General features: G+C 40.4%; 5 protein-coding genes across 5 annotated transcripts; 2 read left to right on the top strand and 3 right to left on the bottom strand.

The window, feature by feature from the left end:
• On the bottom strand, positions 1,162-2,007 carry LOC105155418. The gene has a single exon (XM_011071292.1). The coding sequence runs from the start codon at positions 2,005-2,007 to the stop codon at positions 1,162-1,164; it is 846 nt and encodes a 281-aa protein (XP_011069594.1).
• LOC105155415 lies at positions 5,319-6,148 on the top strand. Its single transcript, XM_011071290.1, has 2 exons — positions 5,319-5,481; positions 5,559-6,148. The coding sequence occupies exons 1-2, from the start codon at positions 5,319-5,321 to the stop codon at positions 6,146-6,148; spliced, it is 753 nt and encodes a 250-aa protein (XP_011069592.1).
• Positions 7,833-8,782, bottom strand: LOC105155414. The gene is made up of 2 exons (XM_020691757.1): positions 8,775-8,782; positions 7,833-8,550 (listed from the first exon to the last, which is right to left on the bottom strand). Exons 1-2 carry the CDS (start codon positions 8,780-8,782, stop codon positions 7,833-7,835), a joined length of 726 nt encoding a protein of 241 aa, XP_020547416.1.
• LOC105155413 lies at positions 9,217-10,056 on the top strand. Its single transcript, XM_011071288.1, has 2 exons — positions 9,217-9,379; positions 9,527-10,056. The coding sequence occupies exons 1-2, from the start codon at positions 9,217-9,219 to the stop codon at positions 10,054-10,056; spliced, it is 693 nt and encodes a 230-aa protein (XP_011069590.1).
• LOC105155412 lies at positions 11,773-12,411 on the bottom strand. The gene has a single exon (XM_011071287.1). The coding sequence runs from the start codon at positions 12,409-12,411 to the stop codon at positions 11,773-11,775; it is 639 nt and encodes a 212-aa protein (XP_011069589.1).

Here is a 20,876-nt window from a genome sequence, read left to right as displayed (position 1 = left end):
TCCCCATAGGACTAAATGCTCTGACTCAGATACCATGCTGACAGAGGCTCAGCAGCCACATAAGAAGTATGCCAACTCAGATGCTGCATGGAGAGGATGTGCCGCAAACTCAGCTGCCATGCAAGACCTACATCAGCTACGTTGATCGAGGATACTGAGCCAGGTACATGTGTCTCCTTCTTAGGATGCTGCCATGTAAAAATGATCTGCTGGTTCATTATATGCTACATGTCAAGAAAGCGTCATCCATGTTGATCCTGAGATCAATTCACCATCCAGGTGGCAGAGTATGCTGATTCAGATGGCACGTGTCTTAAAGCAGACCACGTAGACTAAATACAAGTCCAGTGGCTAGGTAACTCTCAAAAGCCACGTAGATCCACCAGCTGGCAGCCAATTCAGCAACTTGTTAAGTCAGCAGCATAACATTAGCTAATGACTCAAACCTCACCTTTAACAATGGTATCTGCCATGTGGACTGTAAGGATTATTCGGCAACCAGGGTTGACACATGATGATGACTCACATGACATGCGTCACACAGTCAGCAGCCACGTGGATACCGTGACCAGCCATCTGCCATGTAACCTGTTCCGTTGACTCACATGCAACTTGATGGCAAGAAAAATGGCAGAGAGATCTACGACGGAGGCAAACCACAACGGATTAGGACAACCCACAAAGTAGTTGACCGTTTATGAAGATGCCACACCTGAAACGGTGAGGGGTTTCTTTTTGGGATGACAAATAATTTAGATTAAAATTGGATGATATACTGATCTGCAGTTCTTTTTGTAGGGACAGAGAATACATCATTGGCTGTATAGAATTTAGGCATCTGGACCAACATATTACTGTTCAACAAAGGTAAGAGAACACAGGAGAACTTTTGGTACAAGTAGCATCTTCAAGGCTTAGCTCGAGACAGTAGACATGATCAATTATCATCTTGTTACTGCTTAATTGTATTATCACCTAGCAAATTACTAATAGAGCCTGTGTCTAAGGTTTAGCTTAATCTAGATGGAAAGACATAGAAATCATTTTGGGCTAAGATTTTACACACTGAATTGTGTAAATAGCGAAGTATCAGTATTCATTTTTTATGTCATTTACAGTAATATATATACATCTGTAAGATTCAAAAATTGGCCAAAGCAGCTAATGGCTGAGAACATTAAGAAGAGAAGCTCTAGTCTTGACTAGACTCCTAAATAAGGCTTCCACTCCCTCTTCAAGTTTCTCAATGGTCATCTCTGATGCTTTCAGTGTGTTTTGCAAAGCCATGTTGTCCATGCTTTTTAGTGATTTGAAGATGTTAAAGGAACAAAAGTTCTCCAAACCAGCTTCTTGCTGGACCTCAGAATGTACACGGCTGCCTGGAGTGAACTTGGAAAGCAATGACCAACTTCTTTGCTTTGATCTTTCCTTTTCCTCAGCCATGAGTATCAATACAGACTTTAAGATCAAAAAAGCAAGGGCCTCTGTCTCTTTCAGCATTGTCCCGATGGCTTTAAGATCATAATCTTTGTCCGAAAGTGCTGTAGAGTTTTGGTTGAAGCCCTTCAAATTCTTGATCCACATGTTTACCATTTTATTGATCTTCTTTCTTGAGGCCACATAAACACTCATGTCCATTGCTTTGGCTGTTTCACCTTTATGCCTCCTGATAGATGATTCAAAATCTTGAACAGATTCCTTGGTTGAGGACACGACTTCTCGAGAAAATCCACAAAGATCCACCAGCCTGAGTGATCCCTCCAGCAACTCATTTATCCAATTCTCATCTTGTTCATTGGAGAGGGATGTCTGGACTGAAGGCATCTGAATCAGATTATTAATCCCTTCATGAAAATCTCTGAGGCTAGCCAAGTTTGCACATATAGAAGTGGCCGATGTTGATGCAGCTTCTGAGGACTTTAGCCTGCACAATTGATCTTCAACAATATCCATTACTGGATGAGATTGGGAAGGAAAACTGTTTGATCGAGAGTGGAGAGCAGCCATTCTTTTTCTATCAAAACGAGCTCTTTAGGGTGAATATAGACTACAGAGTATTGAGAAAGATGTTGAAATGGTTGTAGCCGTCCCTCAGCACCTTCTATATATGTGGAGATAGAAAAAGAAGACAAAAGGAATATATTCCACCTACAATGTCTCATAACTGGTGAAAAGATAGAAATGAAAATGGTTGAGCACGAGTTCCATGTCCCCTGATCTTAAACAATTGAAAACGAAAAACTCAAATTATAACTGCTAATCTTGAAGCATGACGAATCTTGACAGCCATGAATATGACATAATCAACTGATAATTCATAGAGCTATTTTATGAGCCTAAGCAGTAATGTCTCCCAACAGCTAGAGCTGGGAATAAAACTAATTTCAAAACTGGAGGTTTCTGATCTTCAGGCAATTATGAAAGTATATACAAATACGCTTGTGCATTGACAAAACGTGTTCTTTATGGCCTTCTAGGGGAGTTAATTGCTAAAATACACATTAAGATCCTGGAAAATGGTGATTCGTGTTTATCCATTAATTTATCAGTCATTAACAAAAAATAAAATTGGTGGATTCTTGACACCCTAACATTAAAATGATAAATTACTTACCACACTATTACACTATCATATCATGAACTAGTTCTTTTTACTATTAGTCATAATGAAGCACGCTCTTTACAAGTGAACTTGAGGTAAACTTTTACGGTACATTATGGAGTTCACCTAGATGAACAAACAGAAAGTTGTAATCTGTTGTACTTGACGGCTCATTGCTGGCATAAACTGATCAAAACATATATAGATGCCATATATTCATCTGATAATATTCTTAATTGGATGCTGTCATTCAAATTTAACAGGATTTCTATTGAACTATTTCAAAATCTTCTTGTTTAACTGAAAAATTGATATTAATTCCACACAGCATACTGCTACTTATTTAGGTTAGAAACATAAGCGGAAGTCATCAATTCATTGTGATGTACAGTAAAACGATACATTGATTACTAAACAGAATAAAAAATGGATTTTGCAAGTTACCAAAGATTACCATAGCCATACGGAAAGTCGAAGCCCTGGAGAGTGTGGCAGACAATTTTACATTGGATAGAGGGAGATATTTTGAAATGGAGTGAACATCTATAAACTGAACTAGTAGACGAAAAAATTTTTTTAAGTATAAGTATCAATATTTTGATATATCATTTACAGAAGTGTACAACTCTGTATGTTGTTAAAAAGTAAAAAATGAGCACAAGCCAAACGAGGCTTAGTGGCTGAGAGCATTTCTTTTTGGGTTTACATTCTAGCCATTCTGGAATCTATGCTGGTTAATTCTAGCCAAATGTGATAGACGACCGATGCAAGAATAGCACAATATGAAGCTGAAATGAGATACTTGGTCCTCCTCTGTCTTGCTGCCCATTGAATTGCTTGCTGCCAGTCTGAGTAAGGCCAAGGGATCCTCAATATGTTCTCAAACAACATGAATATGAGCACTGAATAAATAGGTGAGTATGCGTCTCCAGGCACTGCTCACTACATAGAATGCACAAACAGTTCTGATGGTGCAGCCTAGTGGCTGAGAGCATTAACAAGAGAAACTCTTTCTTTGACTAGATTCCTGAACAAAGATTCTAGCCCTTCTTCTATTTCCTAAATAACCATTTCTAATGCTTTCAATTGCTTCAGAACATCTGGCACATCAACAGCATCCATGCATTTAAGCTGACTTGTGAATGTTCAAAACGTCAAAGACGTGAACTTCCTTTTCTTGGCTCATCCCAAAATGTATGTGTTTTGACCATAAATTTTGAAACCAGTGACCAGCCTCTTGGTTTTGAGATTGCCTTTTCCCTCGACATGAGCATCATCATAGACTTGAATATTGAGAAGCCAATTGCCTTAGTTTCTTTCAATTTGCATGTGATGGTTTTAAGATCTTGGTCCTTGTACAGAACTGCATTTGGAGAAAGTTGCTTGGAGCCCTTCATGTTCTTGATGCACTTTTTGATCCTTTTATAGACTTTCCTTCTTGGTGCCATGATATCATGTGCCATAACAGTTTCATCTCTACTCGTTCTGAGAGAGGATTCGAGTTCTTGAACTGATTCCTTCACAAGTGCCGTGATGTCCTTGTCAATGCCACAACTATCCAGCAGCCTCATAGATTTAACAAGCAACTCAAGAGCTCAAACTTTGCCTTGTTCCCGCTGAAAGCTAACCGTATCAAGTTACTGATGTTTTCATGCAAATTGTTTAGACTATCCAAGTTTCTGAAAACAGAAGAACTGATGAAGATGTCGCTTCTGCTGAGCTCTTTAGCCTGATAAAATGCTCTTCAAAATCTTCAGCTCTTGGATGAGATTTGGACGGGAAACTGTTAGACTGATAATGGTGATCCATTTTTACTTAAGAAAAGAATCGATTACTGTAAAGAAGCTAAGATGGGAAGATGTTGAGTCATTCCCTAAGCACCAGCCATATATAGGAAGATGAATAAAAGAGGCAGAGCAAATATTACCTAATCAAGATGTCTCTCATTATTTATTATAAAATGTTCTGTAATTACACACGATTGCATTGTCATGGTGGATATTGGACAGGAAGGCGACCAACTATTAACATTTCATGTTTGCCAGCAGATGCTGCTCATAGAATGGATCTTGTAGATCTGTGGTTTATGCTCACAGCTTTCAAGTTTTTCTCATTATAGTTGTCAACATTATGAAATTTGGATGCTTGTGTGCAATTATTTGTTGTTCTTCATAGAAAACAAATTTAATATGTTTTGTTGGTACCGAAATTGTCGATAATGAGCTTCTTGAGGGAATTGCAATGAACTTCTTCAGATTTCTATGGATTTAATCTAATTCGTTGTTTGTGGATCAGCAGCACTTAAGCTTTATAAAATTAAGTTTTGCTTCCTCTCTTTATATCACAGTGGAAGATGACAGGTTTCAGAAGTTGATTAATGTGTGAGTTGCATTGTATGAAGATCGTTATTATATCGACTTCATAGCTGTCAAGATTCCTCATGCTTCATGAGCAGCAATTTAAATGTGGCAGAGATCTCTATGATTGAGATTTCATCTTCAACTGTTCAATATATGGGGAGCAAGGTACTCGTGCACCATAATAGTTATTTCAACTTTGCAGCACCAGTGAGGTATCTGAGGTGGATTAGATGCCTTTTGTTTTTCAACTATCTCCCTATATATATAGGCAGTGCATAAAGATGGTTTCAAGCACTCTAACCTCTTCTCAAAACTCAAATACTACTTTCAGCCTAAAAGAACTATTTGAAAACAAAATGGCAAATCTGCATGTTCGATCAAACAGCTTGCCATCAAAATCTCACCCCATAGTAAATGATGTTGAAGATCATTTATGCAGGTTAAGGTCCTCCGAAGGGACATCAACATCATCTGCTTCTGTGACTGCAAACTTGGCCATCCTTAAGGATTTACATGAAGGTATCAGTCATCTGATACAGATGCCCTCAACCCAAGAAGCCCTCTGCCATGAAGATGGACCAATGAGTTGCTCGAAGGCTCACTTGGGCTTGTGGATCTTTGTGGATTCACAAGAGATATTCTAAATTTAACAAAGGGATCTGTTCAAGATCTTCAGTCATCCATCAGGCGAAACAGAGGTGAAACTGCCACAGCTGACGACATCAATGCTTATATGACCTCAAGAAAGAAGATTAACAAAATGGTTAACAAATTCATCAAGAACTTCAAGACATTCGATAAAAATCCTACAGCCTTCTCCAATGAAGACTCTGACCTCAAGGCCATCGTAACGATGCTAAAAGAGACAGAGGCTTTTGATGTCTCAGTCCTGAAGTCTGTCCTGATACTTGTGTCTGGGGAGAGGGGAAGCTCAAAGAAAAGAAGCTGGTCATTGCTTTCCAAGTTTTCTCGAACCAGCCGTGTACACTCTGAGGTAGAACAAGAACGTTGTGCTGAGTACTTGTGCTCATTTGACCTCCAGAAGTCTGGGAAAGATTTGCAAATTGTCTTGAAGCAGTTGAAAGCATCAGAAATGGGTATCCAAGAACTTGAAGAGGAACTCGAGGCATTTTTCAGGAGTTTAGTCAAAACTAGAGTTTCCCTTCTTAATGCCCTCAACCACTAGGCTATTATTTGATGATGACACACAGTTAATTGTAAATATGTCTACAGCTACCATAAATATTTATAAAAGCCATATTCAGATCTTATCCATTTCTTTGATCTTATTTTCTGTTTTATAACTCAATATTTTGGCAAGTTCTTTTTTCTTTTTAATGTAAGACCACTCACCAGATTACATTCAGTAGAGTATATGCAACTTCATCTTTTCCAGTAGAAGATGATCTACTCATGGTGGTGCAGCTCAAAATCTTATCTATCTATTCATGGTTACAAACAGAAGAATTCTTACAAAGTAATAATTCATCCAGTTCTTTTTTTCAGGTTTTGTCTTCTTAAAAAGAATGGACCCTGTTCCTGTGGTGATGATTCACAAATTTCTAACTCACCAGGGCACCAATTTTGTAGCACAACTTTAATAAGTAGAACTGCATGGTAACAAAAACCTCATGGAATGACCTTAACTATAATCAACTATCAGCTTGGTTGTATTCAGCAATAAATTTTAGATATTGGTCAGTAAGTTTTTGGAAACAATCTGGGCAGAGACTGGTCATATATCTAATACTAAGATGTGAAAAGTTCTCCATTCATCCTCATAGATGTGAGAAGTTGGATGGAAGGTAACAATTTCTTGTCAAAGGATAAAATATGTCAAGCAGGAGTTAGTAGTGTACTCATGCGTGTCTATACAATAAGAAAATGCAACTGGTGAAACTGATATCACGAGCTCATCAATGTGCCAATGGTTGGAAATACTGATGATATTTCTTGCCACCCTGTTGTAGCATTTAATTTTTATTTTGTCTTTGATGAAACAGAGTTCTTAACAAAACCATGTGGCTGTCAAGGTTCAAATCTCTACACCAGTAGAGAACAAATTAATGGAGAAAACAGGCAAACTTATTGAATAATCAACAAAAAGAAAAAAGAAAAGAGAAGAGGCTAGTCATGACAACCAAACAATACAATGTGATTCCTTTGATTTTCCCAACTTCATCTTTTATAAATAGACATGCTTGATGGAGCCAATACTCTGTATGTGCAATTGGCTGATTCCACAACCCACTGGTGTTATATCAGCTTTGTTTCTGCATCTAATCCTCTTTCGGGTGCATGTTATGATTGTAAATTTATAAAAAGTTACCTTACTGCTTAATTATAAATATATTCCACTATGTTCATGACTCAAATGGTTTGCACCAGTAGATCTTTAATTGAATAAAAGAAATTAATTTGATCACTAATCATTTAGTACAACAGGTGCTTGATTAAGTTACAAAACTATCATAGAGAACAATAGACTTATTGAAAATATGACTTATAAAAAGTACATGTAAGTAGGAAAGTATAACAACAAATCTATTATGAAACTGAATGTTAATAAGTGAAATATGTAGGAATATTTTCAAATTTCAAAATTTCTTATGTTTTTCAAACTTTACATTTGATTGTCAAAGATGTGCACATCCAGAAATATGTTAGAATATAAATGATCTTTTATACATCCATGTTCCAGTTTGAAAGTGAATCTGTTGCTTCTATACAAAAATAAATAAATTTAGATAGACAGATAGATTCGTAGGAATTTCGGTTGATGATTTCTATATAGAACAGTATCAGTATCTATTTTTTGATATTTACAGTAGTGTGGTCAAAAATTGAAAATATCAGCAGAAGCCAGGGGGCTAATGGCTGAGAACATTAAGAAGAGAAACTCTAGTTTTCACTAAACTCCTAAATAAGGCTTCCAATCCCTCTTCAAGTTCCTGGATGCTCATTTCTGCTGATTTCAACTGCTTCAAAGTAATATTGTCCATCCCTTTTCTAGACATGTGGATGTTCAAGGAGCACAAGTTCTCAGCAGCAGTTTCCTGCTCTACTTCGGAATGTACTCGTTTGGTCCGAGGGAACTTGGAAAACAACGACCAGCTTCTTTGCTTTGTCTCCGCAGACAAGAGCATCAATACAGACTTTAGGACTGAGAAATCGAGGGCCTCTATTTCTTTGAGCATCGTCCCGATGGCTGGGAGTGGTGTAGAACTCTGGTTTGAGCTCTTCAAATTCTTGATGCACTTATTGATCATCTTGTTGATCTTCTTTCTTGAGGCCACATAAGCATTGATGTTGTCTCGTGTGGCGTTTTCACCTCTATTTCTCCTAATGGAGGATTCAAGATCTTGAATGGATTCCTTGGTTGAACACACCACATCTCTTGAAAATCCACATAGATCCACAAGCCTGAGAGATTCCTCAAGCAACTCATTTACCCAAGTTTCACCTTGTCCCTGTAAAAGGGCTTGTTTGACTGAAGACATCTGAATCAGATTAGGCAACTCCCTGAGGTTAGCCAAGTTCCCACATATAGAAGAGGCTGATGTTGATGCGGCTTCTGATGACTTTAACCTGCATAGATGATCTTAAACACTTTTCATTACTGGATGAGATTGAGATGGAAAACTGTTTGACCGAGAGTGGAAAGTAGCCATCTTTTTCTACCGGAAATGAACTAGTTGAGGCTGAATCTATAATTTGTTTTTGGAGAGAAAGTGTTGAGGCCTTGAAGCCATCTCTGTGCCACCAGCATATATAGGAAGAGGGTGAAAGAATACAAAAGGAATCTGTTCCACCTTACCATGTCTCACAACTGTTTGGAAATGAATTAAATGTGATCCCTGAATCTGAAGCAACTGAAATTGGAAAAATTCAATCAGCAGATCTTGCCTAGGTTGTATACACAGATCACGCAGCATTAGGAATCTTGACAGCCATTAAGTTGATTTAATAATGTGACTTCCTTAATGACTGAGGCATATCCAGCTTATAATATGTTTTCTGCAGCAGAGAAATGGAAGAAAAACTTAAATTTCATTATGGTGGTGTTTCTGATCTTCAGACATGGAGAAACATAAACAATTATGATTAAGAAACATGATTGGTATAGATGCGTTTTGTTTGTCAACTATCTCCCTATATATGTAAGCAGTGGAAAGAGATGGTTTCAAGCACCCTAACCTCTTCTCAAGACTCAAATTTTCTCATTTCAGCCTAAAAGAATTATCTGAAAACAAAATGGCGAATTTGCATGTTCGATCAAACAGTTTGCCATCAAAATCTCATCCCGTAGCCACTGATGTTGAAGATCAGTTGTGCAGGTTGAGGTCCTCTGAAGGAACATCAACTTCAGCCACTTCCGTGACTGCAACCTTGGCTAGCCTCAGAGATGTGCATGAAGGTATTAATAATCTGCTACGGATGCCTTCAACCCAACAAGTCCTCTGCCATGGAAACAGTGAAACATGGACCAATAAGTTGCTTGAAGAGTCACTTGGGCTTGTGGATCTTTGTGGATTCGCTAGAGATATTCTATTCTGAGTTAAAGGATCCGTTCAAGATCTTCAGTCCTCCATCAGGCGGAACAGAGGTGAAATTGCCACGCCAGGTGACATGACATGTTATATGACCTCAAGAAAGAATATTAACAAAATGGTCAACAAGTTCATCAAGAATTCCAAGGTCTTCAACAAAAATCCCACAGCCTTCTCCAATGAAGACTCTGACCTCAAGGCCATTGTGACAATGCTAAAAGAGACAGAGGCTTTTGATGTCTCAGTCCTGAAGTCTGTCCTGATACTTGTGTCTGGGGAGAGGGGAAGCTCAAAGAAAAGAAGTTGGTCATTGCTTTCCAAGTTCACACGAACCAACCGTGTACACTCTGAGGTAGAACAAGAGCGTGGCGCTGATTACTTGTGCTCATTGGACCTCCAGAAGTCAGGGAAAGATTTGCAAAATGTCTTGGAGCTGTTGAAAGCATCAGAAATGGCTATCCAGGAACTTGAAGAGGAACTCGAAGCATTTTTCAGGAGTTTAGTGAAAACTAGAGTTTCCCTTCTTAATGCCATTAACCACTAGACACTCATTTCGATCATGCCACACAATCAATTGTAAATATGTCCATGGCTACCACAATTATTATAAAAAGCAGATATTCAAATCTTTATCTGTTTCTTTTCATCTATTTATCTGTTGACTTTTTCATTTTAGTACTCAATATTGGGCAAGTTTGAGATTTCTTTTTCCGCTTGCTATTCCAAGACATTCATGGAGATTCATATTTTCAATGAGATCAATAATAGTGTTTATCAATGATCTAATCCCGTAGTAAAGGCTGAAACTTTGGCTTCAGCTTCATTTTACTGGAAATCTTCTGGCCATAAAATTGATTCCCACTCGTCAAAAATGTTTGACTACCTTTCAACCATAAAGTATAATCCCTTTCTCTTCCCCTCGATTTACTCATGGTCTCGGACAGAAGAATTCCTTAATAAGTAATGATTCATCCAGCTTTCCTGTCAATTTTTCTTCTTAAACAGAATAACTCTTTTCCTGATCTGATGACAGGCAATTTCCTAACTCAACGAGGATCAATTCCATTTCAGAACCTTTATATGACAGAAATTGTCAGGAAATGACCTTAAGACGATCAATTATTACCTTAGTTACAATTCAGCAATAAAGATATGAAACATCAGTAACTAATAAGTATCTGGAACAATCTGGCCTAACTGATCATATATCTAATGCTAAGCTGTCAAAAGTTCTCCGTGTTCGTCCTCATTGATATGAAAATTTGGATGGAAGATAACAATTTTCAACTTCCTAAAGGACAAAATATGTCAAGCAGGAGCAAGCGTTGATAGGAAAATGCAGCTGGAGTAACTTATATCATGAGCTAGTCAATGCGCCAATGGTTGGAAAAACCAATGATATGTCTTTCCACCCTGTTGTTGCATTTAATTTTTATTTTGTTCCATGATGAAGCAGAGTTCTTATAACAAAACCATGTGGCTGTCAAGGTTCCACTCTCTGGCCCTGTAGAGAACAATTAGTGGAGAAAACATGCAATCTTGATCAATTATCAACAAAAAAGGAAAAAGAAGAAAGAAAGGAGAAAAGAGAGTAGTGATGACAACCAAACTAGGATGTGATTCCTCTAGTTTTCCCAACTTCATGTTACAACAAAACAAACATGAAGTTTGTCTTCACCATGACATAAGCCAAGACTCTGTATATGCAATAGGCTGATTCCAAAATAAACAAAAAATGGCAAAAACAAAGTGGTGTTCTGCCAGGTGCTTCAGCATCTAATCCTCTTTTTATTTTTAGTATCTTCATGATTCATTTGGTTCGGACACTAGATCTTTAATAGAACGAAAACAATTTATTTGATTGCTAATTATTTAATATACGAGGTTCTTTATTAAGTTAAAACTGGTAGAAAACAATATAATTATTCAAATTATGATTTGAAAAATGATTATACATATGCGAAATTAGTATAACAATAAATTTATGATGATAATGAATGTTAACAAGTGAAATATGTACGATTTTTTCTAAATCTATGCGCAAAGTTTAAATTTGACAGTCCGGATTACACGCTCCATGCATTACAATTTGAAACTGAAGCTCTTGCTAGTACACAAAAAATCAATAAATTTAGTTAGACGGATAGATTCATCGAATTTATGTTGATGATTTGTATATAGAACTGTATCAGTATCCATTTTTTTGATATTTACAGCAGTGTGATCAAAAACTGAAAATGTCAGCAGAACCCAAGGTGGGCTAATGGCTAAGAACATTAAGAAGAGAAACTCTAGTTTGAACTAAACTCCTAAATAAGGCTTCCAATCCCTCTTCAAGTTCCTGGATGCTCATTTCTGCTGATTTCAACTGCTTCAAAGTGATATTGTCCATCCCTTTGCTGGACTTGTGGATGTTCAAGGAACACAAGTCCTCCGCACCCTTTTCTTGCTCTATCTCGGAATGTACTCGTTTGGTCTGAGCGAACTTGGAAAGCAACGACCAGCTTCTTTGCTTTGATCTTTCCTTCTCCCCGGACAAAAGGATCAATACAGACTTTAGGACTGAGAAATCAAGAGCCTCCGTTTCTTTGAGCATCATGCCTATGGCTGGGAGTGATGTAGAACTCTGGTTTGAGCTTTTCAAATTCTTGATGCACTTACTGATCATCTTGTTGATCTTCTTTCTTGAGGCCACATAAGCATTGATGTCGTCTCCTGTGGCTTTTTCACCTCTATTTCTCCTAATGGAGGATTCAAGATCCTGAATGGATTCCTTGGTTGAGCGCACCGCATCTCTTGAAAATCCACAGAGGTCCACAAGCCTTAGAGATTCCTCGAGCAACTCATTTACCCAATTTTCGCCTTCTCCCTGTGAAAGGGCTTGCTGGACTGAAGGCATCTGAATCAGATTGTTAAGGCCCTCATGCAAATCTCTGAGGCTAACCAAGTTTGCACATATAGAAGTGGTTGATGTTGATAACGAACTTGCTTTAATAAAACCGCGCAAAACAGCTAAATGTTGAACGTTCTCATAATTCGACGAAACTTGAGTCTAGACCTAATAATTTGTGAGGTAAATTTGTTAATCGTAATAATAACTACAAATTTGTGTAAAAGTGAAACAAACTTGCTTTAATAAAACTACGCAAAACCACTAAATTTTGAACGTTCTCAGAATTCGATGAAACCTGCCCCAAACATTGGTCTAGACCCAAGAATTTGTGCGATAAATTTGCTAAGCATAGTAATAACTACAAGTTTGTATAAAAGGGAAACAAACTCGCTTTAAAAAAACCGCGCAAAACAGCCAAATTTTGAACTTTCTCAGAATTCGACGAATCTTCAGCCAAACGTTGGTCTAGACCGAACAATTTGTGTGGTAAATTATTAAGACTAATAATAACTACAAGTGTGTGCAAGAGGAAAATAAACTTGCTTTAATAAAACCGTGCAAAACAACTGAATTTTGAACATTCTCCGAATGGTTTTAACTAAAAAACTAAATATTACGTTAGAAATGTAAAAGCTGAACCAAAATCAGCTAAAAGTTTTGATCCATGAATTCAATCTGTTGCACCAGAAATTTGCTGACTGATTCCTTAACGCGGTACGCACGGAATGCTCCCGAATAGAAGCAGAATTCTCCAAGTTACAAGTCACCACACGTTTCCATATTGGACTATAAGTCCTGGCAAAGTGTGACACATCAGTGTATTTGGATAGAACAGAAAGACATTTTAAGATATGGTCGAATATCCATAAACTGAATTAGTGGGTGATGAAGGGAGATAACAAAAGACTAATATACCCTTAGTATGAAGGATAGAGATAAAGGCACAAAAATAGGGATTAAACCTATTATTTACGTGGGCTAATCTTAAAGACGGTTAAGGGCAATCTTACACCCGCAAAAGGTGGGCCACGATAGCGAGATGAGCGGTCGTGGAAGCGGGCATAAGGATCGTGCAGAGGACACGAAAGAGAATCAGTATAAAGAGGAGAAGGAAGAGAGAAAAAAGGGTTGGTCTAGCTTTCAATTTCACTTTTCATAATATTTAGTACTTATATTTTTTACTGGAGAGAATCCTCAGTACTGACTTGACCGTCGGAGCATCTACGCCGGTATCTACTCCGGCTAGGTGAGGTTTGTTCTGTTGTCAGGTTATAAAGGATCCGTCGGAGCTGAAGGGGACGACATAAAGCGCGACCCGCGATCTCAGTCGGATCATTTGGCGCCGTCTGTGGGAACGTCAGGTGACGGATTGGAACGCGTTTGAGAAATGGAGACTCCAGCAGAAGATCAAGCACCAGTTGTACATCTGTCACGGCAAGAAATGGATACCCCCATGACTGATCGGGAAGGAACTATACAACTGACACGACGGGAACTACAACAAATGATGGAAGAAGCGGGGAGGAAGGCCTTGGTAGCATATGAGAGAAGAACGGCAACTCCTTTAGAAAGGGAAATAGCGGGAAAAAGGCTGTTTCAGGAAAGAGTCGAGGTGCAAGATAACGAGGGAATGAGTAGACTGGGGGCGAATAGAAAGGGTCCGCTGCCTTCTGATGTGGGGTCCAGTAGCAGGGCTTTAAGTCGTCCCAGAGGGCCAGCCATATCTCGAGCTGAAGTAGATAATGTTAGTAAGCAGATCGCCCAGCTAGGAAAGCAAATAGATGAACTCAAGAAGAGGGGAGAAATAGTAGCCCACAATCGTAATTCGCCATTTGCTAATCGGATACTTATAGAACTGGTCAATCCGAGCTTTAGGATGCCCGACCTCCCAAAGTATGATGGAACTCGGGATCCACAAGAACATCTAGCTGCTTTCGATATGGTAATGAATTTGTATGGACAGTCAAGCTCCATAGTCGCCAAATTATTTGTTACCATGCTAACAGGAAAGGCCCAAGAATGGTTTACGAATTTGCCCCCAGGCAGCATAGATTCGTATGAGCAACTAGCACAAAAATTTGCATTCCACTTTGCGAGCAAGAGAAAACAAAAGAGATCAGCTACGCACTTATTTACTATTCGGCAGGAGGAAAATGAAAGTCTGAAAAATTTTATAGGACGTTTTAATAACGAAACGTTGGAGGTGCAGGATCTTAGAATAGACATGATGACTAGTATCCTAATCCATGGATTGAAGAAAGGAGTTTTTGCATCGGCTTTAGCACGGGACCCGCCAATAGATACAGAGCAGTTGATGGCAATGGCGCAAAAATACATTGATGAAGAGGAGATGAATGCAATGAAGGATGAGGAGTGGAGAGTTACATCAGAACGAGCAAGAGATGGAAGATTCACCAGAGATCGGGATATGCGACCAAAAAAGGAGAAAGAAAGGGAACCACCTTACCAGCCGAAATATAGCAGGTATACTCCTTTAAATATGACCAGGGCTAAAGCCCTCATGCTGGTGGAAAAAGATAAAGTTTTGATGTGGCCGAAGCATACGAGGATTACTCCAGCCAAAAGATATTCGAACAAGTACTGTCGGTTTCATCGAGAAAGAGGGCATGATACAGAGGAGTGCTATCAATTGAAAGATGAGATAGAGCGATTGGTGCGACAAGGGTATTTCAGGAGACAGAACCCTCATAGTTTTGAAGAAAGGAGACGAGATCGGAGGGGCAGATCGAGCAGTAGAGATCGCAGGTCAAATTGGGCAGAGGAACGAAGGAACCAGACAGTGGCGGAGAACGCGCCTGTGAAAGGCATTATCCATACTATTGCAGGAGGATCAGAGGGATGGTCGAGAAGGGCTAGAAGGAGATTCGAGAGAGAGACTAGGTGGGAGCGACGTAAGCAAGGGGTGCATATAACGAGCAACCCCGAGATCGTGTTTGGAGATCAAGATGCGGGAACCAGGATCGTGACAGATAATGATCCAATGGTGATACGAATGGACATAGCAAACTTTACAGTCCATAAGGTTTTGGTAGACAACGGGAGTTCAGCAGATATAATATTTAAGGAAGTATTGAATAAGATGGGGATTGATAATATAAGACTGGAACCAGTAAATATTCCACTGGTAGGGTTCGGAGGAAGCGAGGTCGCATCACTTGGGACGGTGGATTTACCTGTATCTTTGGGAGAAGAGCCGAAACGCAAAATATTGATGGTAAAATTTTTAGTTGTTGATATGCCTTTTGCTTACAATGTTATCCTGGGAAGACCTGGGCTTAATTCTTTCAGGGCAGTGGTATCAACATATCACCTCAAGATGAAGTTCCCTACTCTATCCGGGATAGGGGAGGTCGTGTGCGATCAGATCGAAGCCAAAAGGTGTTATAATTTATCTCTAGGAAAGAGTGAGAAAAATGAAAAGAGAAAGCTTCAGTGTGTGAAGAAAGAAGACTGGCAGACACTGAAAGTAGGGAGAATAGAACCTGTTGATCATAAAGAGGTGGAGTTGATACTAGGAGACCCGACCAAGGTCACCAAGATAGGAACCAACTTGGGGCAGTTCGAGGGAATCATGATTACTTTCTTAAGAAGTAACGTTGATATGTTTGCATGGGATCCGTCAGATTTTCGGGGTATAAACCCGGAGGTGATAGTACACAGGCTAAATGTGGACCCTTCCATGCGACCTGTCCAACAGAAGAAGCGAACCTTCGGAGGTGAGAAAAATGCAATCATTGAGGGAGAGGTAAATAAATTACTTAAAGCGGGTTATGTATCCGAGGTTCAATATACGGATTGGTTGGCCAATGTGGTCGTGGTACTGAAGCCGGGGGGTAAATGGAGAATGTGTACAGACTTTACGGATCTCAATAAGGCGTGCCTGAAAGACCCCTACCCACTACCGAGGATTGATGTCCTAGTCGATTCGACGGCCGGATATAGGACATTTTCCATGATGGATGCGTATCAGGGGTATCATCAGATTTTTATGGCACCAGAAGATCGAATAAAAACCTCCTTTGTAACTGACCGTGGGATTTATTGTTATAATGTTATGCCTTTTGGATTGAAAAATGCAGGGGCAACATATCAAAGGTTGGTGAACAAGATGTTTGCTCAGCAAATAGGGAAAACCATGGAGGTGTATGTGGACGACATGTTGGTTAAAAGTCAACAACCAGATGAACATTTGGAGCATTTGAAGGTAGCTTTTGCGATCATGAGAGAACATGGGATGAAGCTTAATCCCAGCAAATGTACATTCGGAGTAGGCGGGGGCAAATTTCTTGGATACATGGTCAGCGAACGTGGGATTGAAGCTAACCCAGAGAAGATAGAGGCCATACTGAATCTGAAGTCGCCTACATCCATCAAAGAGGTTCAGAAGTTAACAGAGATAGGAGAAGAATCGCAAAGGATTATAAACTTCGATCCAGAGAGGAATGGAGGACAACGAGCATTCAACCTAGACATGCTGGAAGAGAAAAGAGAGGCAGCGCGAATAAGGATGTTGCACCATAAAAGCCTAATGCTGAGAGGTCATAATAGAAACTTGAAGCCCAGATCGTTACAGGTTGGGGACTTGGTATTGAGAAAAGTGGAGGTTTCGAAGCACATAGGAAAACTCGATCCCAACTGGGAGGGGCCTTTCAAAGTTGTTGAGATCGTCGGGAAAGGGACATACAAGTTACAGGATGCTCAAGGCAAGGAATTACCCCGACCGTGGAATATACAAAACCTCAAGAAATTCTATGTTTAAAACCTCTATCCATTAATCAAATACCGGAGGATATGGAAAAGGTCGTTACGTTATAATAGAACGACCTTAGGAAGATTGATCTGGGAAAGATTATGAATGTCTAGTCTGAAAAAGACTGATGTAAATAATAACCTGCGAAAGGTTAAGGCATGGCCTGAAAAAGGTCACTGAAGTTAGTTTTCCTTCTTTATCTGTGAAAGATCATTTCAATTTTAAAGCTCCATCTATCTCAAGTTTTCTACAAGTAGCAAGTCGATCGCATTAAATTGTATCTGAAAAAGATCAAATTATCAATACCTTGAACAGAGTCCCAAAAAAGGCACTAAAGAAAGAAGTTACATATTTTCAATTTCATCCATAAGAACAGAAAATTCATCATTTTTAGGGGAGGGCGTATCATCCTCCTCCGGTAAGGGATGAAGATTAGCATCCAAACTGGGGTTGAGGCGAGATATATCAAAGTTGGGAGCAAATCCTTGAAGGTGAGAAATCTGGAACTTGCAGCGATCAAAACCTTGTAGCAGGTAGTCGGCAGCTTTAATTTCCACAGCAGAGTCAAAGGTGGGGGTCTTTAAAAAGTCCCGAACACCTTGGAGACGAATCCCTCGAACTTGTTGTGTAAACTCCTCCGACTTCAAAAAGATCTCGCGACCTTCAGCAACGCCCACGATCTTCCCTGCCGCATGACCTGCTTCAAAACCCCGTTTTTCTCCTTCGGCAGCTGCTTTGGAAGCCTCAGAGACCACTTGCGCTTCAAGCTCTTTGATTCGAGCCTCCTGGGTCGACATCGATCTCGACCATTCTTCTTCCTTGGAGGAAAAACTAGTAAGTTGGGCCCTCAAATCACGGATTGTACGCTCCGCTGCCATTTGATTGTGGCGGAAACCAGCACACTTCAGACTAAGACCTCGTACAAAGTTGGACGCCTAAACAGAAAACAGTTAGGGAAATTCAGGGACAAGCAAAAAAATAAGCGAGAAATAAGATACCTGGACAAGTGAGTGGGCACAATGCTCTTCCATTCGGGTGAATGAGGTTTGCAAAAGAGCTGCCTGATCGAGAGGAAGGCAGCTAGCATCATACAGCTCCCAGGAATCTTGGCCTGAGCGAGTTCGAAATACCGAGCTGTGAGGAGAAATTTGCCAATCAGGGATCCATTTATCCCCTTCCATATGGGCCACTGGATGATCGGGGCCTCGAAGGTCTGATCGAGCAGTTCTCCAATAATCTGTGAGACCTCGCAGTACATCCATGTTTCGCCTGATCTCTGACCTGGTCCCGGTCCCATCCGAAGGTAATCCTCCACTAAATTGAGATTGAGTAGGCCCCAGGAGGTTAGGACGGAAGGGTGATTTCCCGCGGGACTTCCTCTTTCGGGAGGACTCAGCAAAATCTCCATCATTTAGAGCATGATCCTGTAATCTCCAGCTAGGAGACTGAGCGGCAGGGTGATTAGGGGGAAGGAGGTTGCGTGCCTGAGTCTCTTCACTACCTACTTCGATGGGAATCTGACAAGGAGGGGTATTAGTATCTGGTGTTGAGGAAGCGGCTGCCACAGGTTGGGAAGAGGCAATTTGCATAGTAGCTTGGGCTTGAGACTGAGCCTGAATCTGGGCTCGAAGACGCTTGTTAATACGAGCTTGACTCACCATGGAAACTGCAGAGATGGAAAGAGGAGAATCCGGTTAAATGTCGTAGGATAAAATAAGAAGAAGGAATAGGAAATCGGATCACCTAAGGTACCCTCCACCTGGAGAGAGGCAGGAGTTAAATGGGCGAGCCAAAGTATCTCTTCGACTAGAATCTTCTTGGGATTATACCGGTAGGTAGTAATGCTGCTTATCTGATCCCCATCTAAACCCTCACCTTCAGTAAGAGGGGTAGGTTTATCTACCTTCCAATCTAGGGAGAAAGGCCATTCGCGACCAGGAGGGGGTCTAACAAAGATAAAATGGGATTTCCAGGGACCAACGTTGGATGTAAGGGGGTCAAGGAACCTACATTCCTTTCGGGAGGTTAAGTAGAAGAAACCATTATCTCCAGATCGTACTGAGGTCGTGAAAGAATATAACGACCAAAAATTTTCGAAGCTTGGTTCAAACCTATGTACACGCATAATAATGATGAACAGAATAATGTGGCGTATGGAGTTGGGGGATAATTGCATAGGGCACAGATTCAAGCGGCGAAGGATTAGGGCTACGCTAGGGGGTAAGGGAAAACGTAATCCTGCCTCAAAGTGTTGCAGAGAAAAAGAACAAAACCCTGGGGGAGGCCGGTGCATGCAATCGGATGACAGAGGAATTATTATCTCATAGCTAGAAGGAATGAAGAATTTTTCTTTTATCTTCTGTATTTGTAACCTCACAGTGCTAACTATCTCGGCCCAGGGAGTGGGTTGTAAGACTGGTTGGGGATTCTCGGGAGCAGGAGCCATACTTAAATTTGGGTTGCTAGTACGATTAGAACGGGGTCTGCGCCTAGGAGGAACTAAATCCCTAAGAAGCATGTTGGAAGGAGCGGACGAAGAGATATCAGCAGAATTAGAACCTATGTTAGAGGTATTAGAGGAAGACATGGTACCTAGAGGACTCGGGGAAGAAGAAGAGTTGAAGAAGGAACAGCCAGCTAGAGGAAGAAAAACACTCGAAGATGGAACGCTTCGCAGCAACAGTACTCGAGTAAAAAGCGGAAGGGAGAGAACAATTTGAAACGGCTATGTATATATATATTTGGGAAGGCGGTGTAGAGATGACCGTTACCCAATCAATATACGACAGCTGCCCCTTTGGAGAACGTAAATCGAGGCACAGCACGATAAGAGACACGTGGACAATCGCAAGGATACCAAGAGCGTCAAGCGAGCCGTCGGACAGAGCTGTCCAACTTCTTGAAGTGATGACACTTCAAAAAGTGGGGGAGTAATGATGAAGGGAGATAACAAAAGACTAATATACCCTTAGTATGAAGGATAGAGATAAAGGCACAAAAATAGGGATTAAACCTATTATTTACGTGGGCTAATCTTAAAGACGGTTAAGGGCAATCTTACACCCGCAAAAGGTGGGCCACGATAGCGAGATGAGCGGTCGTGGAAGCGGGCATAAGGATCGTGCAGAGGACACGAAAGAGAATCAGTATAAAGAGGAGAAGGAAGAGAGAAAAAAGGGTTGGTCTAGCTTTCAATTTCACTTTTCATAATATTTAGTACTTATATTTTTTACTGGAGAGAATCCTCAGTACTGACTTGACCGTCGGAGCATCTACGCCGGTATCTACTCCGGCTAGGTGAGGTTTGTTCTGTTGTCAGGTGATAAAGGATCCGTCGGAGCTGAAGGGGACAACATAAAGCGCGACCCGCGATCTCAGTCGGATCAGTGGGGAGAGTAGTTCTTTGAAGTATCCATGTTTTGTTTATCGTTTACACAAATATACAACTCTATGCAATGTTGTCAAAAACTCAACAATGAGCACAAGCCAAAAGAGGCCCAGTGGCTGAGAGCATTAAGAAGACTCGCTTTCGTTACGGCACCGGGGGTTCCCCTAACCAAGCCACTGCCTTTGAGTCGCCAGCTCATTCTTCAACAGGCACGCTGTCACGGGCCTTTCTCCTCCCACTGCTTGAGAGCTTATGGTTTCATGTTCTATTTCACTCCCCAGCGGGAGTTCTTTTCACCCTTTCCTCACAGTA

The sequence above is a fragment of the Sesamum indicum genome, linkage group LG2 (assembly GCF_000512975.1).
Source record: "Sesamum indicum cultivar Zhongzhi No. 13 linkage group LG2, S_indicum_v1.0, whole genome shotgun sequence".
Taxonomy (NCBI): domain Eukaryota; kingdom Viridiplantae; phylum Streptophyta; class Magnoliopsida; order Lamiales; family Pedaliaceae; genus Sesamum; species Sesamum indicum.
The sequence above is the reverse complement of the archived record's forward strand: the minus strand, read 5'-3'. Positions and strand labels throughout refer to the sequence as shown.